Raw genomic sequence first — 26,041 nt, 5'->3', positions numbered from 1 at the left:
GGGTGTGTGGAACACATACCAGCAGAGGTTGTGGGGGCAGATACATTAGGGACATTTAAGGGACTCTTAGATAGACACATGAATGATAGAAAAATAGGGGGCTATGTGGGAGGGAAGGGTTAGATAGATATTAGAGCAGGATAAAATGTCGGCACAGCATTGTGGGCCGAAGGGCCTGTACTGTGCTGTAGTGTTCTATGTTCTATGTAGGAGGTTGGAATTAACACTTGAAAGGTATTGGAAATTGCACATGACTCAGGGAAATGAAACATTACTTTGATATTTTAGATCATAATTTGAAGGCTTTACCTTTGGAATGAAAAACCCTCTGAAGAGAGTATCCTTGGTTGTTGCATGTGGAATATTCATTGGGATGATGTTGGCAAATCTCTGGATCTCATGCAATACTGCATCAGCATATGGCATTTCCTTCCGATCTCCCATCCGGGGTGTCCTGTCTGTTCCAATAACTCTATCGATTTCTTCTTGTACATTTCCTTAAGAAAATAACACTTCAGTTTATACTGCAACCAAAAAACTGCAAATGTTGGAAGCATGAAATAAAAACAGAAAATGATGGAAATACTCAGTGGGTCAGGCAGCATCCGTGGAGAAACAAATAGAGTTAACCATTCAGATTAGTGATCTTTCATTAGAACTGATTTAAGTTGCAGAGTAGGGTGAGAGGTAAGTTGGTGAGGGCGTACTTAGAGTATTGTGTTCAGTTCTGGTCACCCTGTTATAGGAAAGGTCTTCTTAAGCTAGAAAAAGTGCAGAAAAAAATTTACCAGGATGTTGCCTGGACTTGGGGGCCTGAGTTACGAGGAGAGGTTGCGTAGACCAGGACTTTATTCCCTGGAATGTAGGGGTGACCTGATAGAGGTATATAAGATCATGAGGGGCATAGACAGGGTGAAAGCACACAGTCTTTTTTTTCCCAGGGAGGGAGGTGCTGAAACAAAAGAGCATAAGTTTAAGATCAGAGGCGAGAGATTTAAAAGCAACATTGGGGCAGCTTCTTCACGCAAAGGCTGGTGCATATTTGGACTGAGCTGCCAGAAACAGTGGTTGAGGCGGGCACATTAGCAACATTTAAAAGCCACCTAGATAAGTACATGGATAGGAGAGGTTTAGAGGGCTATGGGCCAAATGCGGGCAGATGGGACCAGCTCGCTGGGCAACACAGTTGGCATGGACGAGTTGGGCTGAAGGGCCTGTTTCCGTGCTGTAGGACTCTTTAACTCTATAATTGGAAAGAACAAAAGGAGTGTCTGTGATGAAACTGAGGAATTGGATGACACAGGTGGGGGTGGTGCTGGCTGAGGGAGGGTGGTGCAGACTTGTTAAACATACTAATCTGCCTGGAGGAGAGATAACTAGGAGGAGATGGATGAAAGCCGTGAAGGAGAGAGAAAGAAAAAGAAAGAATATAGTGCTGGAACAGTTAGATGACAATAAATACCGGAGAAGCAAAACACTGCAGATGCTGGAAATCTGAAACAAAACCAGAACATGCCGGAAGTGCTCAGCAGGTGAGGCGGCATCTACGGAGAGAGAACCAGTTGATGTTTCCAGTTGATGACCTTTGATCGGAATTGGTTACTTCTGATGTAAACTGTTTATGCGAATTCAGTGCTAAGTCCTGAGGGCTGTAATGTGGCTAGTCAGAAGGTGAGATACATCGGGCTTCACTGGGACAGTGCTACCAACCAGCTCATCTTTGGCAAGTGGGAGGAAACCAGACCATCTGGATGAAACCGGTTCCGGGCTGACCTGTTCACATAGCAGGAGCTGGACAAGAACAAAATTCCATACTTGCTTCAATGGGGAGATTTGGGAAATGTGGAACGTCTTGTAAATTTATCTGAGAGAGTTTCCTGCTTTATCTCCAGCATTCTCTAGTGATGGGACAAATTCCATTGTTGAAAATCTTTAAAATTAACTATGGAAAGTACAGCTGAACTTAATATGGCCTTCACTCAAAGCACCGTTATAAAATGGTGCTGGTGGAAGAGTAGACTCTTGACTAAAACTTTGTAGAGTAATACAGATCAAAGAATTTCAACATAACGAGGACTTCTATGTGAAATAAGTCAGGATAATTATGCCTCATACCATGCCAAGAGTAAATTGGGCTTTTGGGTTACTAATCAGCTTCCTTATTCCCTCCTGTGGTGACGGCTGGCATTAATCTTCAGGCTTGTGCTTGGTTGAAGTACACAACCTCTGAAGCTGGAGACTGGAGACCAGTTTTTGGAAGTGATTCCCAGCTGATGCACACAGGGTAAAGGAAGAGGAGGATAGACGTTAGGAAAGATAAGTTAGGCTAAATTAAATACAGAGGAAAAAATAAGATTAATTATAATAATAAGAGGTGGAACACAGTGAGAGGAAAGGACAAAGAATAACGGAATAAAGGGAATGATTGTCCAAATAATTCCGGATTAATTATTCTCATACAGGATCTGGGGTTCACTGGCAAGGCTGGTATGTATTGAGAAGTTGGTGGTGAGCTGTCTTCTTAAACTGGTGCTCCTATAGTGCTGAAGAAGGGTCCTGACCCGAAACGTTGACCGCCTGCTTTTCTCCACGGATGCTGCCTGAACCTGCTGAGTTCCTCCAACATCATCGTGTTTTTCATCTAGATTCCAGCATCTGCAGTCCTTTGTTTCTCCTCTAGTGCTGTTGGGAGCACCTTCACCAGAAGGACAACGACAATTTAAGTCAGGGAAGGTGTTGCAGACATTAGGCTCAACAACAACAAGGGTACAGCAACATATTTCTAAGTCAGGTTGGCATTAGATTGGAAGGGGAAGTGCAGATGGCGGTGATCCTCTGTTTCTTTGTCCTCCTGGCTTCAGAAGGTCATGGATTTGCAGGGTTCTTTGTCAGCAATATTACAGTATTTTATGAGCTCAATGTGCTTCACGCCCATTTGAAACACAACCGTTATTGAAAAGTAGGTAATTGCAGTGGCCCACTTGCCCTCAGCAAGATCGGGGAAGCAGCGATGAGATAAGTACCTCACAATCTACCTTGTTTGACCTTGCACCTTACTGTCTACCTGCAATGCACTTCCTCTGTAGCTGTGACACTTTACTCTGTATTGGGCAGGCACGGTAGTGTAGCGGTTAGCATATCACTTTACAGCGTCAGCGACCTGGGTTCAAATCTGGCCACTGTCTGTAAGGAGTTTATACATTGTCCCCGTGACTGTGTGGGTTTCCTTCAGGTGCTCAGGTTTCCTCCCACATTCCAAAAATAACGTACAGGTTAGGAAGTTGTGGGCATGCTATGTTGGCACCGGAAGCGTGGCGACACTTGCAGACTGCCCCCAGAACACTCTACACAAAAGATGCATTTCACTGTGTGTTTCGATGTTCATGTGACTAATAAAGAAATCTTATCTTATCTCATCTTATGTAAATCCGCAGCTCACAGACCCTGGCTCTGGCTGCACCCCCACTTGCTCTCCAAACCCCTGCCTCACATTCTGAACTAATGAGTGAGCCAGATGTCGGACTGTCAGGATTTTTGAACAATGGTATGCCAGGTTATTGATGTATTACTGTCGGGAGACCGGTATCTCCCAGGAGCTGGTAAACTCCACATACAGACAGTTTGAGTACTCAGCCTTTGTAAATTATCTCCTGTGTTTTGATCTTTATTATTGAGTCCAAATGGATTTGTTAAAATCCCATAATGGTCTCAACCGACGTTGATCAGAACCAGTGATTAAGTTATCATAAGGGCCACTCCTTCTTGTAAATAATCACCCCTCACCTGCAAATGGGACTAGCTTAGATAGGAATCTCGGTCAGCATGGACCAGTTGGGCTGAAGGGCCTGTTTCCATGACGTATGGCTCTATGACTCTATGGCTCTATGCTGCCGATTGTTTTACAGCTTTGAAATGCAGCACATGAATTTTGGCAATGTTATATTTTATTTGGATAAACGTGTTGACAAATAAATTGAAATAATCTCTTACTCTGAATTTCCGGGTACTTCATCATCAGAAGAATGGCCCAGCGCAGTGTTGAAGAGGAGGTGTCTGTTCCAGCAGCAAACAGGTTGGTTACTGAAGTCACCAAGTTGTTGTCATGGAAATAGGAATTAGAATTATTTGATTCCTTTAAAAATAAAACATAAAACATAAAATTAGTTTGGAACCAGTGCTGTCAGACTTGTGTTTGAGAAATCATGATCTAGGACAGCACAGGGACAGAGCTGGTGGAGCGGCTGCCTCACAGCACCAGAGACCTGGGTTCAATCCTGACCTCGGGTGCTGTCTGTGCGGAGTTTGCACGTTCTCCCTGTGAGCGTGTGGGTTTACTCCGGGTGCTCAGGTTTCCTCCCAGGTCCCAAAGGCGTGCTCGTTGGTGGGTTAACTGGCCACTGTGAAGGGGAGTGGTGGAATCTGGGGGATGTTGATGAGAATGCAGGGGGAATAAAAATGTAGGGACTGGCATGAATAATATTTTGCAAAACTAATTGAAGCACTGGCTTTGTTCAAACTTCAGAACTAGAATGCCAGCTGCTGAAAGAAAGAAATGCAGAGTGCTGCTCTCCCAATGCTCTGCCAATGTTAGTGACACAAATCTTGCTGGAGAAAATCCATTTGGAGTGGGACACAAGGTGGGGGGAGTTTTGCATCTGCTGCTCAATGCTGGTTGGAATTTGGAACTGGAACTGTTTTATGATTGTCACATGTACCGAGGTACAGTGAAAAACTTGTCTTGCATACCGGTCATGCAGTTCAATTCATTACTCAGTACATTGAGGTAGTACAAGGGAAAACAATACAGAATGCAGAATAAAGTGTCACAGTTACAGAGAAAGTGCAATGTCAGTAGACGATAAAGTGCAAGGCCATAACGAGGTAGATTATGAGGTCAAGAGTCCATTTTATCGTACTAGGGAACCGTTCAATAGTTTTATAACAGCAGGATAGAAGCTGTCCTTGAGCCTGGTGGTACATGCTTTCAGGCATTTGTATCTTCTGCCCAATGAGAGGGGGGAGAAGAGAGAATAGCCGGGGTGGGTGGGGTCTTTGATTATGTTGGCTGCTTTACCGACGCAGTGAGAAGTATAGACAGAGCCCCTGGAGGGGAGGCTGGTTTCCATGATATGCTGGGCTGTGGCCACAACTCTCTGCAGTTTCTTGCGGTCCCGGGCAGAGCAGTTGCCATACCAAGCCGTGATGCATCCGGATAGGATGCTTTCTATGGTGGATCACTAAAAATTGGTGAGTGTCAAAGGGAACATGCCAAATTTTTGTTAAATTCATTGAAGAAAAGGAAAGACTTGCTGCAACTTCCCACTTCTGTCTACACTTCTCGCTGCCTCGGTAAAGCAGCCAACATAATCAAAGACTCCACTCACCCTAGACATTCTGTCTTCTCCCCTCTCCCATTGGGTAGAATACACAAAAGTCTGAAAGCACGTACCGCCAGGCTCACGGACAGCTTCTATCCCGCTGTTATACGACTATTGAATGGTGCTTTAGTACGATAAGATGGACTCTTGACCTCACAATCTACCTCATTATGGCCTTGCACCTTATTGTCTGCCTGCACTGCACTTTCCCTGTAACTGTGACACTTTATTTTGCATTCTGTTATTGTTTTCCCTTATACTACCTCAATGCACTGTTGTAATGAATTGATCTGTATGAACAGTATGCAAGACAAATTTTTCACTGTACCTCGGTACATGTGACAATAATAAACCAACTTACCAATTTACAAAAGTGCATTCAATGTGGTCGTACATTGAAAGTTGTCACTGTGGTAAATCAGAGAAACGTGGCATCCACTCTACATTTTGCAAGCTCACACAACAGCAAAAAGATAGTGATCAGATCATTGAATTTTATGTGTTAGATAAAGGCTCGACTTTGAGCAGGGCACTTGGATCCCCTCCACACTTCTTCAAGATAGTGCCATGGGACATTTTACATCGTCCTGAGAGGGCAAACAGAATTTTGTCTAACATCACCCTCTTCATCAGTGGAAATAAATGTCGTGTGCAGGGTATGACCAACAGAAGATGCAATATTTCCCCAGCAAGGTCAAACTTTTCCCCTCTTTATTGCTGATAACTTGCCTGGTTAACCGAGTTTTCAGCACCTGACCAGACATCCCAGCAAACACTGAACAATTCAACACGCCTCCTCTAGAGGTTTGGTTATGGGGATATTAATCACATTGTTCAAAGAGCATATACTGCGCATACTTTGAAAATCAAAGATGCTGGAAATCGAAAATAAAAACACAAAATGCTGGAAATACTCAGCGGGTCAGGCAGCAAATGTGGGAAGAGAAATGGAGTTAACATTTCAGGTTGAAGATCTTTCATCAGAACTGACGAACGATCTTTGACCTGAAGTATTAATGCTGCTTCTCTTCCCCTGTTGCTTCCTGACCTGCTGAGTAGTTGCAGTATTTATTAAGATAAGATATCTTTGTTGGTCACATGTACATCGAAACACACAGTGAAATGCATCTTTTGCGTAGAGTGTTCTGGGATCAGCCCACAAGTGTCGCCACACTTCTGGCGCCACCATAGCATGCCCACGACTTCCTAACCCGTACGTCTTTGGAATGTGGGAGGAACCAGGAGGAAACCCATGCAGTCACAGGGAGAACTTAGAAACTCCTTACAGGCAGTGGCAGGAATTGAACCTGGGTCTCTGGCGCTGTAATAGCGTTACGCTAACCACTACGCTATCCCTGCCTGTTTGTCTAAAACTAGTTAACGGAAGTATTTCAGTACCTCTTCTCGTTTTACCAAGAAAGCATCAATCAAGCTCCCTATGTCATTCTCACTCAGAGTTTTCTGATGCTCTCTGTAAAAATTCAGGATGAGCCGAACAATTTGTGTTCGATTTTGAAAGATCTTCTTGTGAGTTCCAGGTAGAAAGCCAAGGAAAGGAAAAGCGTTGTACATCTGGGGAATATAGAACATGTTCAGTCCACCATCTGGTTCACTATTGTCCTTCAGGGAAAGAGAGTTGCTGTTTTCATCTGCTTTAGCCTATATGTGACTCCAGACACATAGCAATACATTTAACTGTTAACCACCCTCCAAAATGCTCAAGACTATTAGAAATGGGACATAAATGCTTGCCTTGGCAGCAGCATCTATAAATGAATGAGATAGAAAGGGTCCAGAGAGATATGGGTCAAACACAGGCAAATGGGACTAGCTCAGGTAGGCAACTTGGTTGGCATGGACGAGTTGGGCTGAAGGAACTTGCTTTTGTGCAGTCTAACTCTATAAAGCTAAGCTTCACACATAATTGTCCAAGTCTCCAACATATAGGAGAGGGCAGGACATCTGAGGGGTAAGTTTTTCACACAGGGGGTGGTGAACATCTGGAGTAAGCTGCCAGAGGAGATAGTGCCTTGAATTAACCCTTGAGTAAGACACCACAGATGCTGTAAATATGAAATAACAATGGGAAATACTGGAAGCTCTGTGGTGACGGAACAGTAGGTTTAATGTTTAATATCCATAATCAGGATTTCAATGGATTATAGTCACGTAGGGACACCCCAAGGGTGGCACAATGGCTCAGAAGGTAAAGCGTCTGCTTCACAGCACTGCCTGCTCCACTTTCCTCCCACATCCTAAAGACGTGCAGGTTGGGAGGTTAATTGACCACTGCGAATTGCCCCTATTGAAGCTGGGTGGTGGGATATTCAGGGGGGTGTTAATGGGCATGTGCGAAAGAATCGATCACTGGGAAATAAGTGGCGGAATGGGATTGAGCTGAGAGACAGTATAGACTTGGCGAGCCACATAGAGTCATAAAGCATGGAAACAGGCCCTTTGGCCCAACTGGTCCATGCCGACCAAGATTCCCATCTGAGCTAGTCCGATTTGCCTTCATTTGGCCAATATCCCTCTAAACCTTTCCTATCCAAGTACCTGTCCAAGTACCTTTTAAATATTGTTAAAGTACCTGCCTCAACCACTTCCTCTGGCAGCTCGTTCCATATATGGACCACCCCCTGGGAGAAAAGATTGCCCCCCCCCCCAGGTTCCTGATAAATCTCTCCCCTCTCACCTTAAACCTATTCCCTCTAGTTCTTGATTCCCCAACCCTGGGAAAAAGAATGAGTGCGTTCACCCTATCTATGCCCCTCATGATTTTACACATCTCTATAAGATCACCACTCATTCTCCTATGTTCCAGTGAAAAAGTCCCAACCTGCTCAACCCCTTCCCATAACTCAGTCCCTCGAGTCCCAGCAATATCCTTGCAAATCAGCTCTGCACTCTTTCCATCTTAATGGCATCTTTCCCAATAGCAGAGTGAGCAAAACTGAACACAATATTCCAAATGTGGCCTCACCAGCATGTTGTACAACTGCAACACAGCTTCCTTCTATGTTGAGAGAGAGATATGTGAAGATCGATATTGAAAAAAAGCTGCAGTTCACGAACTTTAACAGGGCTTCAACAACGTCAACCAGCTAAGGCTTCAGTAAGCGTGTGGGGACTGATAATGGGTGTAAAGGAATGGCTGTACAACATTGTGGGCCAAAGGGCCTGTACTGTGCTGTAGTGTTCTATGTTCTATGAAAAGCTATTGGGCTATGATGATAAATGGAGCCACTGAGTGAGGTCTGACTGTTTAAGTATGCTTTGCAAAGTGGCCTGGATTAAATAATGAGAAAGGTTATACTGATAGCTTTCACACTGGGATATTAGTAACACAGCTGTATTATGTTTTGATGTACAGTCAATGTGTTTAAACTCTGCTCTCTCAGAATTCTCATGTGTACTTCAACTAGCAACACCATAATGACAATATGCCATTCTAAATAGCTGCTCTCTCCTCCTCCCCCCCACCTGCCTATCACCATCTCTTACCTGTGTCGACCTATCACCACCTTGTCCCCACCCCGTCTCCCGTCTGTTGTCCACCTATCACTGCTCTGCTTTTCCCTCCTATATATTGGGCTTCCCCTTTTCCTATCTTCAGTCCTGAAGAAGGGTCCTGACCCGAAACGTTGACCACCTTCTTTTCTCCACGGAGGCTGCCTGACCTGCTGTGTTCCTCCAGCGTCATCGTGTTTTTCTTCAAAAATCAGAATTCTGTTGCAACACTGAATGTATACCTGGACTCTGGAAGATCCAAGCAGATTAAAATTTTCACGTATCAGTTTTGTTATGGTGAGAAACACTTCGTCCTTGTAGTCAAATCGTTCTCCAAAAACTATAGAGCAGATGATGTTGGCCATGGCAGATGTAACAGGCATGGTGGTATCAAACGGTCGGTCTGCCAATAAAAGCATATCAATATACTGTTTAATGTTGGGCTATAAACAGAATGGCAATGTCACTTAGAACTTCACTCCCCCTGCTAACCCAGTTTTGTGATCATACAGGTCGTGAATCACCTAACTTTGGGTCTGTCAGGATAAAGAATGACTTGCATTTAAATATCACCGTCCATGTCCCTTTAATGAGGTCATAAAGCACCTTACAGCCAATGAAGTGCTTCTGAAGTGCAGTCACTGTGGAAGGGTGGCATATAGAATGCTCCCACGATCAGTAATACGAGATTGTGTTTGGTGGTGTTGGTTGAGGGAGGAAAGCAGTCAAACTCCGATAATCCGCTATTCCATTGTCCAGAGATCCCAATAGTCCAGCACAGTAGTGCAGCGGTTAACGTAACGCTATTACAGCGCCAGCGACCCAGGTTCAATTCCCGCCGCTGCCTGTAAGGAGTTTGTACGTTCTCCCCGTGTCTGCGTGGGTTTCCTCCGGGTGCTCTGGTTTCCTCCCACATTCCAAAGACGTACGGGTTAGGAAGTTGCGGGCGTGCTATGTTGGTGCAGGAAGCGTGGCGACACTTGCGGGCTGCCCCCCAGAACACTCTACGCAAAAGGATACATTTCACTGCGTGTTTCGATTTGTGACTAATAAAGAAATCTTATCTCACCTGTCCCCACATTCACTTTAATCTCACTGGCGACACTCACTTTAACTTCACCACTCTGACACTCTCTTGAAACTCACCTGTTTAAAAAATAATCTGTTCATGTATTAATGGGAGTAATATCAAATAGACTGTAAAATCTAGAGAAACAAAGGAATGCAGATGCTGGAATCTAGATGAAAAACATGATGACGCTGGAGGAACTCAGCAGGCCAGGCAGTATCCGTGGAGAAAAGAAGGTGGTCAACGTTTTGGGTCAGGACCCTTCTTCAGGACTGAAGATAGGCAAAGGGGAAGCCCAATATATGGGAGGGAAAAGCAGAGCAGTGATAGGTGGACAATAGAGGGGAGGCAGGGTGGGCACAGGGTGGTGATAGGTAGATGCAGGTAAGAGATAGTGATAGGCAGGTGCGGGGGGCAGGAGGGGAGAGCAGATCCACTGAGGGATGGGTCAAGGCTAAGGAGAAAATGGAAAAAAAAGGTAGAAAAAAGAGGCTAGGAATGGGAAGAAGAGAAGAAGTGTGGTGGGGTGGGGCGGGTTGTGGGGAGGGTGTAGGGTGGAAATTACCTAAAGTGGGAGAATTTCACCCACTTTAGACCATAAAGTGGGAGACCGTAAAACCTGCCACTCCAGCACCAACAGAGTCCCAGGGTGCCAGACTATTGGACCTCAGTACATGTAACAATTATAAAGCAATTTACTAATTTACCTCTGCAACAGCACCCACATTGACTTCAAGCTGCTGGAGAGTTAAAGGTATGAAATTAACCTGAAATTAAAATATAACTGTCTGCTTCTGCAAATGTCACTTTTTCAATCCGATGTATCACACAGTGTAAAATAACGGATTTAAGTAAGGCTCGAACCTTGGTGAGATTCCATCTCTTGCACCAGGTACTTGGCTTCCTCAGTAATCTTGTCCTCAATAGTCTTCTTGCCCATTCCAAAATTGCGTAATGTCGTTAAAGTAAATCTTCGCATTTGTCTCCAAGATTCCCCATGTCCAAAAGAAATCCCTGAAAACCACATGCAATGGAAAATTATTTCCTTTGTTTCCTATGGAGGAACTGTCCGGTCCTAATTGTTAAGAGCTTCAAGTTCCTGGGAGTGAACATCACCAATAGCCTGTCCTGGTCAAATCACGTAGATGCCACGGCCAAGAAAGCTCACCAGCGCCTCTACTTCCTCAGGAGGCTAAAGAAATTCGGTATGTCCCATTTGACACTCACCAACTTTTATCAATGCACCATAGAAGGCATCCTATCTGGATGCATCACAGGTTGGTATGGCAACTGCTCTGCCCAGGACCACAAGAAACTGCAGAGAGTTATGGACACAGCCCAGCGCATCACGGAAACCAGCCTCCCCTCCTTGGACTCTGTCTTTACCTCTCGCTGCCTTGGCAAAGCAGCCAGCATAATCAAAGACCCCACCCACCCGGGTCATTCTCTCTTCTCTCCTCTTCCATCAGGCAGAAGATACAGGAGCCTGAGGGCACGTACCACCAGGCTCAAGGACAGCTTCTATCCCGCTGTGATAAGACTATTAAACGGTTCCTTTATACGATGAGATGGACTCTGACCTCACAATCTACCTTGTGACCTTGCACGTTATTGCACTGCACTTTCTCTGCAGCTGTGACACTTTACTCTACTGTTATTGTTTTTACCTGTACTACCTCAATGCACTCTGTACTAACTCAATGTAACTGCACTGTGTAATGAATTGACCTGTACGATCAGTATGTAAGACAAGTTTTTCACTGTACCTCAGTACAAGTGACAATAATAAACCAATACCAATACCAATAAACCTATTGTTTTAATAGCTTCCATTTGGTTATCCTGACAGGGTAATTTAATCATTACTTTGGCTTCGAAATTCACTTGCTCTGAAATTGAAGCATTACGGCAGCTCTGGCACGGATTTTAAAAGTTGCATTTCACCATGTGTTTCGATGTACATGTGACTAATAAAGAAATCTTATCTTATCTTAGATTATGCTTATTCTACGTAACTGCATCCTTTATTGAAATGCTCTCTCTGACTAAAAGATGCGCCAGACACCTTCCATAAAGGGACCATACATGTGACAATGGAATGCTACTGATTCTTTTCTAATTGTTGCAGGGTCAATGGGCAGAAGACTGTAGCCCCCACAAAAGGCCCATCCATGGAGGGGGCATAGACGAAGGAGGGGGGGAAGGAAGTGCAATATGAGAACATCTTCGAAGGTGAGAAGCCATGAGGAAGAAACTCCGGCATTTCTCAGTCTCCTCAACAAAGGTGAGATTCTGTGAGTTTACTAACTTTGAATGAGTTCACTCATTAATTAAATCACACATTTGTCTCACAGGGCGCATTCTAAATAAAAATCAAAATTGCTTTTTGGGTCAAACCCTTCACCACAGTGAAAGCTGCACCTGACTTCTGATTCCTAGCTTTTTATTTGTAATGCTCCACAACTTCTGATGCCTTTGGATTAAAATGATCCCGTAGTTTCTGATGTCCTTCTCTTAAAACACCTTCCAATCTCTGTGCCATCAGAAGACTTGCTAATGGGGTGTCTGCTACAGAACCCATCTGAATTAAAGGAATGGCTCTCCTGTTCACACTTTTTGCTCACGAATTTTCAGCATCACTCTTCACTCCTGCTAAATTATTAGCTCTGAAGTATATCTCCATATGTTCTATATATGGACTGAAAATCTCACAAACCCATTCATACATCCCAAGGTTTCCAATATCCCCAGACTGGTCCTGAGTAACATTTCTTTGCTTACGTAAGCGTCGTTGTGTCAGAGGTGGCAACATTTTGAGTGTTCCGACAATGTTCCAGCATTGCCTGCTGTGCTGCGATTCCTGCATTGTTAAGACCATCAGGAGCTTTCCAGTGCTAAAGTCGTAGAATCATAGATCTGTACAGCAGAGAAACAGGCCCTTTGGCCCACCACGTCCATGCCAACCAAAATGCACTAACCCCATTTGCCCGCACAAGGCCTGTATCCTTCTATATCTTGCCTATTTAAGTGTTGTCTGTTTCTTAAACATAGCGATTGTACTGATTCTGCTACCTCCTCTGGCACTGAGTTCCAGATATCGAACACTCTCTGTGTAAAAAATCTTTCCCCATTAAAACTCCTTTCTTGCACCTTAAACCTATGCCGTCCTGCTACCATGGGAAAAACATTCTGACCATCTAACCGATCCATATCGCTTATAATGTTATATTCTTTTGTCAGGTCACCCCTCAGTCTCCTTTGCTCTGGGGAAAACAAGCCCGTCCTGTCCAATCTCTCCCCTTAACTAAAGTCCTTCAATCCAGGCAACATCCTGGCAAATCTCCACACTCTCTCCAGAGCAATCGCATCTTTCCTATAGTGTTACAATCAGAACTGCACGCAGTAGTCCAAATATCGTCTAACCAATGTTTTGCACAGTTGCAACATGACATCCCTATATTTCTACATTCTATGCCCCAACCTTTGAAAGCAAACATGCCACATGCCTTCTTCACCACTTTATCTACCTGTGTTGCCATTTTCAGGGAACTGTGGACTTGAATTCCAAGGTCCCACTGTTCAGCAATATTTCTTAGTGCCCTACCATTTACTGTATAAACCCTACCCTATTTGACGTCCCAAAATTTATCACCTCGCTCTTGTCAGGATGAAATACCATCTGCCAACCTCCTGCCCCATGTTCCATCTGATCTATATCCCGCTCCAACCTTAGACAACTTTCCTCAGTCTCCACAACACCACCAACTTTTGAGTCGTCTGCAAACATACTCCTACATTCACATCCATGTCTTTAAAAGTATCTTAAACAACTTCACTGATCCCTATGGTACATCACTAGTCATGGACTTCCAATCAGAGAAGCATCATCCCACCACCATCCTCTGCCTCTTTTTACCAAGACAATTTTGGATCCAATTAGCCATCTTGCCTTGTATCCCATCAGCCTTAATCTTCTGGACCAATCCACCATGCAGGACCTTATCAAATGCCTTACTATAGACAACATCTATCACCCTGCCTTCATCAATCTTGGCTAATTCTTAGTTTTCTGATGCACACACGCACGTAAAATTGCCCCACTCTCTCTGCTCTTCTCTTCCACTCCAAGAACTATGCCGGTCCCATCCCAGAACACTTGGTCCTTGAGATTTAAGATCTTACACTATTTCCTCTGCTCACTCACGCACAGTCTGATCACGTGTGTGACCCCATGCCCACACGTGCTCAGGGTCAGTGTGTCAAAGTCTCGAGCTGCCGCTCTGCTCTTGAGACCGTTGCTGACGCCAATATGTAACCAGGTCTGCGAATAAACTTTCCCCTTTTTGATGCGATGTCTATTCGCTCAAATCCGATTTACCTTTGTTGCCAATATGCAATGTAAGTGTGCTTCAACACCAACTCTGTGTGTGATGTAGGAATCTTTGCGAAACACAAAAGGGCACAGAGAAATACCAAGCATGTTCAACTCATTCACTTATTGATCCCTCTTGACTCGGTGTGTTGGCCTACACACCATCACATACGTCACCTGTTCCTTTACATATGCTACACCGCTGGAACCAACTGTGGGTGGGACCCCTCCCTTTCATCCTCCTACTCTACCTCCTCCTCCTGTGGATTCTGCTGCCCCTCTTCTTGCTGGAAGCCCTCAGGTCGAAGACTTTCCATCAGAAGAGATTCACCAGGGTGTTGGCCTGGAATGGAGTGCTGTGGTTAGGTTGAACAGCCTTGGGTTTTTGTTTCTTACTGGAACATAGGAGTTTCTACTTCCTCAGGAGGCTAAAGGAATTCGGTTTGTCCCCTTTGACTCTCGCCAACTTCTATCGATGCACGCTAGAAAGCATCCTATCTGGATGTATCACGGCTTGGTATGGCAACTGCTCTGCCCAGGACCGCAAGAAACTGCAGAGAGTTTCTTGCACAGCCCAGCGCATCAAGGACACCAGCCTCCACTCCTTGGACTCTGTCTTTACCTCTCGCTGTCTTGGTGAAGCAGCCAGCATAATCAAAGACCCCACCCACCCAGGTCATTCTCTCTTCTCTCCTCTTCCATCGGGTAGAAGATACAGGAGCCTGAGGGCACGTACCACCAGACTTAAGGACAGCTTCTACCCCACTGTGATAAGACTATTGAACGGTTCCCTTATACGATGAGATGGACTATGACCTCACGATCTACCTTGTTGTGACCTGGCACCTTATTGCACTGCACTTTCTCTGTAGTTGTGACACTTTACTCTGTACTGTTATTGTTTTTACCTGTTCTACATCAATGCACTCTGTACTAACTCAGTGTAACTGCACTGTGTAATGAACTGACCTGTACGATCGGTATGCAAGACAAGTTTTCCACTGTAGCTCGGTACAAGTGACAATAATAAACCAATACCAATACCTGAGTGGTAGCTTTATAGAGGTTTATAAAATTATGAGGGGAAAATATAGAATAGATAGTCAGTCTTTTTCCCAAGGCAGGGAAGTCTAGAACTAGAGGGCACAGGTTTAAGGTGAGAGGGGAGATCTGAGGGGTAAGTTTTTTACACAGAGGGTGGTGAAGGTGTACGGGTTAGGAAGTTGTGGGCATGCTATGTTGGCTCTGGAAGAGTGGCAACACTTGCGGGCTGCCCCCAGAACACTCTACACAGAAGGTGCATTTCACTGCATGTTTCAATGTACATGTGACCAATAAAGATATCTTAATATCTGGAATGAGCTGCCTGAGGAAGTGGTGGCGGCAGATACAGCCCCAATGTTTGAAAGGCGTTTGGACGGATACTTGGATCAGAAATGCGTAGACGGATACGAGCCTAATGCGGGCTAATGCGGGACCTCCATTATGCCCTCTCCTTGATGCTGCCGTCAGGCAAGAGGTACAGGAGCCTGAAGACCCACACCTCAAGGTTCAACAACAGCTTCTTCCCCACTGCCATCAAGTTCTTGAACCGACCTAATTCTACTTCAGACTATATTTCCCTCAACTTGCACTTATGTCATTATGTTTACCTTTGTTTATTTTGTCATGTAACTTATGTATAATTTATGTTAATTGAAATTTACGTTTGTAATGTACTGTACTTGTAAAAAACTCATTATCGTGGCATTTATACCCTGGGCATGTATGCTCATGATAAGTGTGCTGGGCCCATAACCCAGAGGTCGATGGATCGAAACCATCCTCTGCTATTCTTCAGCTAGGGCAGGCACAGTAGTGTAGCGGTGAGCGTAACGCTATTACTGCACCAGTGAGCCGGGTTCAATTCCGGCCACTGTCTGTAAGGAGTTTGTACGTTCTCCCCGTGTCTGTGTGGGTTTCCTCCGGGTGCTCCGGTTTCCTCCCACCTTCCAAAGATGTACGGGTTAGGAAGTTGTGGGCGTGCTGTGTTGGTGCCGGAAGTGTGGCGAGACTTGTGAGCTGCCCCCAGAACACTCTACACAAAAGGTGCATCTCACTGTGTGTTTCAATGTACATGTGACCAATAAAGATATCTTATCTTAAACTTGAACTTGAGAAATGCGATTTGCGTAGAAAGGCACCACACTATGAAAGTGGAGCTTTGATGAAAGACTATTGACCAGAAGCATTAACTCTGTTTCTCTCCACACAGATGCTGCCTGACCCTCCGAGTATTCCTAGTACATTATATTTCAGGTTTGCAACATCTGCTGCATTTGATCCAACAGATCTTTGCTGGTGTTCATCCAGCTATATCACCTTATCATTCTATATCTTTCCCCTCCCACTCCATGTGTATATCCACCTGAGACCTAAGTACACCCCAAACCTCCTCAGCCACTCTCTGCAGAACCAGCACTCGTGGCATCAGAACAGATTGCATCGTGGAAGGTGGCCTTCTGGCCGTTGAACCCACGATGTCCGTTTGCAAGAGCAACCCGGCTGGTCCCTCTCCCTGTGGACCTGCAATTGTTTAACCCTTCCTGTACTTAGCCTTTCCCCTCTTGAAAACCGTGACTGAACGCACCCCCCTCACCTTCTGCTTCCTCTGGGTAAAGCAATTCCTTCTGAATTCCCTCTTGGATTCATTGGTGACTATCTCACATTGATGGATGCTGAGCAGGGCCTCCCACACAGGTGGAAACAATGAAATGTTTGCAATACATTTTCTCCCTGCAATACCACCTCCACAGGAAATGGCTCCCTGCTCTAGAGGGACCTAAACTTATTCCTGTACCAAGTCACTGAGATCCGTGAAAAAGTAGCTTCATTGTTTTGCGGTAAAGGGAATAGAACAAAAATGCGTCATGAGGAAGCAGGGAGACATCTGTTACCGTAACCGTTTGCCAGCATTTCCAACACGGGGATCTTTGCTCTCTCTGCAAACTCATCTGCCTGATCCACAAGCGCTTCTTTCACTGCTTTGTAGCCTGTGAGGACCACTGCTTTCTCCAGTCCCAACTGAATGGTAAATACAGGTCCATACTGCGCAGATAACTGAAAGCAAATGAGAAACATCCCATCAGTGCAGTCATACTTGTAGACAGAGCATGGGAGGCAAGATTGCATGCAGGAAAGGACTTAAGACACGAGGTATGTATACATCGGGCACTCTATCGCGGTACTGAGTTCCACTGGTCCCAACAGCACTGGGTATAAGGGCCGTCAAATATGGGCCTAGGAGATGCAAGCCCACCTCTTCTGCATCCCATGCCCTCATCTGGTTTCACCCTTAGGGTTTCTGAGTTGCTCCAGAAAGTTCCTAGAAGGTATTAGTTTGCTCTCTAAAAAGAACAGAAAGTTGCAATGAAGTTGTGAAGATCTCCTGAAGCAGTTCTGGACCAAACTTGTGTTGATAGTAAAGTTTCTGCTATTTGGAAATGTTTTGCTGGGTTGATTGCATGTAAAATTTGTAAAATAGGTCGCAGCTGTTGTTGACTTAATGGCCTGGCACAAAATTCATGCTGTGATCCTATTACTGGGTAGCAGTGTTTCTTTCCCTTATGCTTCTGAGACTTAGAGGACCTACCAGAAAAATTACCGCCAACACTGTCTCCGCAAATCGTCCAAACCCACTGGAGGGAAGTGAACCAAAGTCAGCATTCTCTCCTAGCCCAACTCTGAGGTCTTGTTAGGGAATGTTTTAATGGAAGAGTGGGAGCTGGAGAGAATTCCTAGCTGAGGCAGTTGCAACTGAAGGCAGAGCAATTAAATCAAGAGGCTGGAAGTGGTGGAGCAGAGCTAACCCACCAACCCACACACCTTTGGGATGTGGGAGGAAACTGGGGCACCCAGGAGGAACTCACAAATGGAGAACATGCAAATTCCACACAGACAGCACCGGAGGTCACGATTGAAGCCAGGTCACTGGAGCTGTGAGGCAGCAGCTCTATAGCAGTATCACTGTGCCACAGTGGCCAAATGGGACTTGGCATGAGTTAAGATCAGGCAGCAGAATTATAGAATGGCGTCCTGACTGGCTGCATTACGATCTGGTACAGCAATTTGAATGCCCAGGAATTTAAGAAGCTGCAGAGAGTAGTGGACTCTGCCTAGTATATCACGGGCACATCCCTCCCCACCATTGGGAGTATCTACAGGAGGTGCTGCCTCAAGACATCCACCATCAAAGGGCATGCATTTAAGGTGAGAGGGGGTAGGATCAGAACAGATGTGAGGGGTACGTTTTTTACTGAGAGAGTGGTGGATGCCTGGAATGCGTTGCCTGATAGGGTGGTGGAGGCAAATTCATTGGAGTCTTTTCAGAAGAGCTTGGATGGGCACAGGAATGAGAGGAAAATAGAGGGATATGGTCAATCTGTAGGTAGGAGGAATTAGCAATGTTGGCTCGACACTGTAGGCCGAAGGGCCTGTTTTGAGCTGTACTGTTCTATGTTCCATGTTCTAAAGATCCCCACCATCCAGCCCATGCCATCTTCTCACAGCTACGATCGGTTAGGAGGTACAGAAGCTTGAAGTCCCACACCACCAGGCTCAAGAGCAGCTACTTCCCTTCAACCATTCAGTTCTTGAACCAACTGGCAAAACCCTAATCACCACTACAGTATAGCAACACTATGACCACTCTGATCACTTTGCACTAAAATGGGCTGTTTTTTGTTCTAACTGCGTTTTTTTGTTGTAAAAATTGTGTATAATTTACGTTTGATTTATGCTTTTCTTGTGAATGCTGCTTATCTGCTGCTCTGTGCCTGTGATGCTGCTGCAAGTAAGTTTTTCATTGCACCTGTGCGCACGTGGACTTGTGTACGTGACAATAAACTCGACTTTGACTTTCACATCACAGATTTTAATTTGACTACATAAAATTTTGCTTCAGCGAATGTTCTCCTTTCATGGCCCCCCACCCCACAGCTTCCAGGGTGCAATGACCAATATTTAAATTCCTTACCTCTGTAAGACTTCTGTACAGCATCTTCAGGTCCAGTGTGTGCAGGTTCCCAATCAAAGGCAGAGGGGTTGGACCAGGGGGCAGCTTGTAAGCAGATGAGGGTTTACATCCAGTATGAAAATATATCAGACAAAACACAGTCAGAAGTGAAAAAAGGATTAGTGTGACTGTATCTGTAACAAACAAGCTAAGGAAAGACATGATTTATTAATTGAACTTGCACCCTCACAATCAGAAAGAAATTCTTGGACCTAAGGAGGGAAGGCTCTTCATGATAAGTGATCTTCCAGGGTTCAGACAAAAGCATTACACTTAAATGTCAGCAAACTGCAGAGTATTTTAATTAAACATTAACAGTTGGTCCAAAAGGACAGATCCATACTTTAGAACATAGAACAGAAGACAATCCAGCACGGGCACAGGCCCTTCAGCCCACAATGTTGTGCCAAACTAAATAAGGTAATGATACCTAATTAAACTAATTAGGCAGAGGTGTTTAAGAGGCTCTTAGATAGGTACATGAATATGCAGAGAATGGAGGGATATGGACCATGTGCAGGCAGAAGGGATTCGATAGATAGATAGATAGATAGATAGATAGATAGATAGATAGATAGATAGATAGATAGATAGATAGATAGATAGATAGATAGATAGATAGATAGATAGATAGATAGATAGATAGATAGATAGATAGATAGATAGATAGATATCTTTATTAGTCACATGCACATGGAAATACGCAGTGAAATGCATCTTCTGCCCCCCAGAACACTCTACTCAAAAGATGCATTTTGCTGTGTGTTTTGCTGTACATGTGACCAATAAAGATATCTATCTGTCTATCTAATCCCTTCTGTCTGCACATGGTCCATATCTCTCCATTCTCTGCATATTCATGTACCTATCTAAGAGCCTCTTAAACACCTCTGCCTCCACCACCACCACAGGCAATGCATTCCAGGCACCCAACACCCTCTGTGTAAAGAATTTGCCCCGCACATCTCCTTTGAACATTCCCCCTTTCCCCTTAAATGCATATCCTCTAGTATTAAACATTTACACCCTGGGAAAAAGATACCAGCTGTCTATCTGTGCTTCTCCTAATTTTATAAACTTCTATTAGGTCTCCCCTCAGCCTCCGACGCTCCAGAGAAAGCAACCCAAGTTTGTCCAACCTCTCCTTTTGGGACCTGTCTTCTAATCCATGCAGCATCTTGGTGAACCTCTTCTGCACCCTCTCTAAAGCCTCCACATCCTTCTTATAATGGGCTGACCAGAAATGAATGCAATACTCCAGATGCAGCCTAACCAGAGTTTTGTAAAGCTGCAACATAAGTTCCTGAGTCCTGATCTCAAAGCCTCAACTAATAAAGGCAAGTGTGCCATACGCCTTCTTTGGGGCCATCGTGTTGATAGACCAGCAATAACGTCCATGGGCACAGATGGTCTTTCAGACCCAGTGTTTGTGCAATGCCAAACCCTTAGCTGGGTCATGCTGGATAATTTTGTGGGAGTTGCAATGTGTATGTGGCTGCTGTGTATCTTACAACTGTGGCCACACTACTAAGAATGTGCAGAGAGCTCAGACTGTTTTGAGATGTGTTCAGGTCATGATGATATGACGGAAATGCAAGTTCTTTTTTTTGGTACCTGATGAGCCGTTGTATTTGCTGAGCTGGGTCACGTTGATGGTCAGTGGCCCCATGGATACTGGAATGAAGTTGGAAACTTTGGAACACGTTGGAGGTCAAATGATTGGTCTCACCTCTGACTCACCAATGAGTGAATCACCAAGGGTACTCCATACTGTCCTGTCCTGGGTTGGGGGGAGAGGGTGGTCAGATACACTTCATATGCTTTACACTTGTAAATTTATAATGCTTAATTTTTTTTATTAATGATTGTTAGCTTTTCTAAGATATCTTTATTAGTCACATGTACATCGAAACTCACAGTGAAATACATCTTTTTGCATAGTGTTCTGGGGGCAGCCTGCAAGTGTCGCCACGCTTCCAGCACCAACGTAACATGCCCACAACTTCCTAACCCGTACGTCTTTGGAATGTGGGAGGAAACCGGAACACCCAGAGGAATCCCACGCAGACACGGGGAGAACGTACAAACTCCTTACAGACAGCGGCCGGATTTGAACCTGGGTCGCTGGCGCTGTAAAAGCGTTACGCTACCCACTACACTACCGTGCCTGCCTGTGTTATTGAATTTCTATGTTATTGAAAATTTTCCTTCTGTTTCAAAATTTCTCCGATCGTTACAGATATTTGGAAAATGGTGGTAAGGGCTTTGGCAGAACTAACTGAGGATCAGTTGGTCTGTCCCAGAGAGGGACTTGAGTTTGCTTCATCTGTGGCTTAGTCGGTGGTCGCAAGCCAGCCGGACACTGAATGTTGCACTTTGGGTGTCCGCTTTGCCAAAAACCTCTGCTCAGTCCATAAGTCCTGGAGCTTCCAGAGAATGTCAATTCCATTCTTTACTCTCTCACCCCCGCCCCCACTCTGACCTCTGACTTTCGATTCTTACAATGCTCTAATGAGGCCCAACATAATCTCAGAGAGCAACGTCTCATCTTCTGACCTGGCACATTACGAGCAGTAGAATTCAACACTGAATTCAACAGTTTCAATAACTCACCTTTCCAGTTTGTTTCAGAACTGAACAGCCGAGGTGAGAGGAGATCAGCCTGTAAATTTAATTCATTTTACTCCCTCCATAGATGCTGCTTGACCTACTGGCTATTTCCAGTATTCATTTTTTAACTCAGATTTCCAGCAAGTGCTGTGTTCTGTTTCCCCCAGTTCCAGTGTCGTTCACCCTTCCTCTGTCTACATTCATGTTCTACTATTAGTTTGTCCTCCAGGTAGATCATCTGCGATTAATAAACCTCCTCTACCCTCCCTCAGCTAACACCACCAACACCTGTATCACATTCTCTCTTGGTCTCCACCCTATCAAAGACATTCCTTCTGTGCTCTCTTGTTCTGCAGCTTAAAACTTGCTTCATTTCCATTTTTTTCCTGAAGGCGTCATTAAGCTGGAAAAGCCACAAAAAGATTTACAAGCATGTTACCGGGACTGGAGGGTTTGAGGGCTTTGAGTTATAAGGAGAGGCTGAATAGACTAGGATGATTTTTGCTGGTGTATAGAAGGCTGAGGGAGACCTTATAAAGGTTTATAAAATCATAAGTGGCACAGATGAGGTGAGTAGCCACAGTCTTTTTTCTTGGCGTAGGGGGATATCCAAAACTAGGTTTAAGGTGAGAGGGGTAAGTTTTAAAGGGACCTGAGGGGTGACTTTTTCACACAGAGGGTGATCTGGATATGGAATGAGCTGCTTGAGGAAGTGGCAGAAGCGGGTAAAATTACAATGTTTGAAAGACATTTAGACAGGTACATGGATAAGAAAGGTTTAGAGGGATATGAGCCAAGCGCAGGCGAATGGGATGAGCTCAGTTTGGCAATTTGGTTGGCATGGACAAGTTGGGTCAAAGGGTTTCTGTGCTGTATAGTTCTATGACCATGATTCAATTTTTTTCCTAGTTCTGATGAAACATTTGCCCTGTTCTCTCGCCACAGATGCTACCCGACCCACTAACATTTTCTGTTTTTGAGTTTCCAACATCTGCAGTTTTTAAAATTTTCTTTAAATTGCTAAGAGATCAATAGAGGAGTAAATATTGCAAAACTGACTGGCGCTGGTTGGACTTCTGCACCATTTTGAAACACAGTGCATCTGATTTCACTTTGGCTGGGTGTCAGAAAGATCCATTGGAACCGGTGCCAAACAACAGCAGGCACTGGAGAAGGGGACAGGCATGTACACTGCTTATCAGGTCTTGGTGGGCAGGTTTCTTTAAGCTCAAATATTTCCAGTGTTCACAAACTCTCGGCTACCTGTAATCTGTCTATACTTTCACAGAGATGTCACACATATGTGACTGGGTTGGATTGCCCTTTTAAATCTATCAAACAACAAGAACTACTGATGTTCCAAAATTACAAGGGTACAAAGACAATGTTTTAAAAGCAGAGGAAGACAGGCAAACATCAGATGACTCTGTTGGTTTGGGTTAATCATTATATTTCCATGATAGTGCAAGTCATGTTTGCTGTTAATTGTTTCTATTTGGAAGATTACTAACAAGACAATAAATAACAGATTTGTTCCATGGCTAGTCACATTCTAAATTGTGAGATGATTATCCTATTCAAAAAGTTAGAAAGTGTTTATGATACTTAAAGTTTTAGTCATTTCATTCCCGGTTATAACAACAAAGTACATGAACAAATATTCTTCTCATGTGCATATGGTTGGTTTGACAAGTGAAAGACTCTTACAAATTTCTACAGATGTACGGTGGAGAGCATTCTGACTGGTTGCATCACCGCCTGGTATGGAGCCTCCAATGCACAGGATCGCAAGAAGCTGCAGAGGGTTGTAGACTCAGCCAGCTCCATCACGGGCACAACCCTCCCCACCATCGAGGACATCTTCAAGAGGCGGTGCCTCAAGAAGGCGGCATCCATCACTAAGGACTCTCACCACCTAGGACATGCCCTCTTCTCGTTACTACCATCAAGGGGGAGGTACAGGAGGCTGAAGACCCACACTCAATGATTCAGAAACAGCCTCTTCCCCTCCACCATCAGATTTCTGAACGGTCCATGAACCCATGAACTCTACCTCGCTATTCCTGTTTGCAGTGTACTGCTGCCGCAAAACAACAAAGTTTACGTCATCTAAGTCAGTGATAATAAATCTGATTCTGATTTTGATCAAGCTAATCCTGAAGTACTAGTTTAATCTGCTCTTACAGGTTATCTACACTTAATAATCTTTTGCTGCAATCAAAGAAAAATCAAGATCATGGATTGATGAAGAAAGCCTTGTGTTCGAAGGGGCCTATTTTAGATTTATGGTTGTGATTCCAGTAGTTGGAGGCAAAGTGGGATCATCTTAAAAAAGACAAGGCTTGTACTGTGTCTGCCAGAGCGAGTGATACAATTGTGCAGTTAGTAGAGCAGTTGCCTCACAGCTCCAGTGACCAAGGTTCAATCCTGACCTCCGATGCTGTCTATGTGGAGTTGGCATGTGCTTCCTGTGACCACGTGGGTTTCTTCCAGGTGCTCCGGTTTCCTCCCACATCCCAAAGGTGTGAGGGTCGGTAGGTTAATCGGCTGTTGTAAATTGCCCCTGATGTGAAAATGAATGGTTCAATCTGGGGTGGTTGACTGGAACGTAAGGAGAATAAAATGGGATTAGTCCTCTCAGATTAGAATGAACAGGTGCTTGATGCTCAGTGCGGATTTGGTGGGCTGAAGGGTCTGTTTCTGAGCTGTATGACTCTATGACTAGTTTGGAAGAATGAGGGGCAACCTGTCTGAAACGTATTCTGATCCAGAGAGGACCTACCAGGGTGGATGTGGAGAGGATGTTTCCTCTTGGGGGACAATGCAGGGGTCACAGTTTAAAAATAAGGGGTTGCCTATTATAGACTGAGTTGGGGCAAAAAAAAACTTCTCTCAAAAGGTCATGCATCTTTGGAAGCTTCTTCCTCAGTGAATGCAGAATATTTGAGTAATTTTTTAAGGGTAGATAAATTCCTGATAAGCAAGGGGGTGAAAGATTGCTGGGTACTGATTGAGGTTACAATCATTGGGAAATTGATTTATTATTGTCACATGTACCGAGGTACAGTGAAAAACTTTGGTTTGCATGTTATCCATACAGATCATTTCATTACAACAGTGCATTGAGGTAGTACAGAGAAAACAATAACAAAATGCAGAATAAAGTGTTACAGTTACAGAGAAGGTGCAGTGCAGGCAGACAGTATGGTGCAGGGCCATAACGAAGTAGATTGTCAAGTCAAGAGTCCATCTTATTGTACTAGGGCACCACTCAATAGTCTTATAACAGCGGGATAGAAGCTGTCCTTGAACCTGGTGGTACATGCTTTCAGGTTTTTGTATCTTCTGCCCGATGGGAGGGTGGAGAAGAGAGAATGTCTGGGGTGGGTGGGGTCGTTGATTATGTTGATTGCTTTACTGAGGCAGTGAGAAGTGTAGACAGAGTCCACGGAGGGGAGGCTGGTTTTCGTGATGTGCCGAGCTGTGTCCACAACTCTCTGTGGTTTCTTGCGGTCTCGGGCAGAGCAGTTGCCATACCAAGCCGTGATGCATCTGGATAGGATGCTTTCTATGGTGCATCGATAAAAATGTGGACACGCCAAATTTCTTTAGCCTCCTGAGGAAGCAGAGGCGCTGGTGAGCTTTCTTGGCCATGGCATCTACATGGTTGGACCAGGACAGGCTATTGGTGATGTTCACTCCTAGGAACTTGAAGCTTCCGACCCTCTCAATCAGATCAGCTTGAATGGCTGAACAAACTTAAGTGACCTTCAACTCGTCGTCATTCAAGTGTTCATATGTTGTTAAATGCATGGACCATTACTGCTGCAGGTAAATGGGAACTGAATGGCTTGAGATGAACTGCTCAGCAGTGGAATGGAAGCCTCTGCAGTTCATTGCTTTGTAAGTATCTTAGACAGGATTTCCCCGATGAAGTAATAAAGAGGGTTAATGTGGGCAAAGCCAGTTTTTGATGCCCATCCTTCATTAAAAAGATGGCACAAAGTCACCTTCTTGAATCAGTGCAGTTCTTGTGGTAAATCCCAAGG

At 44.6% G+C, this 26,041-nt stretch overlaps 1 protein-coding gene across 1 annotated transcript in view; it reads right to left on the bottom strand.

Annotated features, from left to right (window-relative positions):
- Positions 1 to 26,041, bottom strand: part of LOC127573226 (uncharacterized) — a 64,650-nt gene that overhangs the window by 7,627 nt on the left and 30,982 nt on the right. The window contains exons 10-16 of the mRNA XM_052021244.1: positions 19,344 to 19,538; positions 17,266 to 17,428; positions 10,822 to 10,971; positions 9,131 to 9,291; positions 6,777 to 6,950; positions 3,991 to 4,132; positions 310 to 497 (exon numbers count right to left, since the gene is read on the bottom strand). Of these exons, the coding sequence (XP_051877204.1) occupies positions 310 to 497; positions 3,991 to 4,132; positions 6,777 to 6,950; positions 9,131 to 9,291; positions 10,822 to 10,971; positions 17,266 to 17,428; positions 19,344 to 19,538 (1,173 nt within the window). The remainder of the gene's footprint in view (positions 1 to 309; positions 498 to 3,990; positions 4,133 to 6,776; positions 6,951 to 9,130; positions 9,292 to 10,821; positions 10,972 to 17,265; positions 17,429 to 19,343; positions 19,539 to 26,041) is intronic.

This window comes from Pristis pectinata, chromosome 8 (genome assembly GCF_009764475.1).
Source record: "Pristis pectinata isolate sPriPec2 chromosome 8, sPriPec2.1.pri, whole genome shotgun sequence".
Classification (NCBI taxonomy): domain Eukaryota; kingdom Metazoa; phylum Chordata; class Chondrichthyes; order Rhinopristiformes; family Pristidae; genus Pristis; species Pristis pectinata.
Note: the sequence above shows the minus strand (reverse complement) of the source record. Positions and strands in the feature narration are given on the sequence as shown.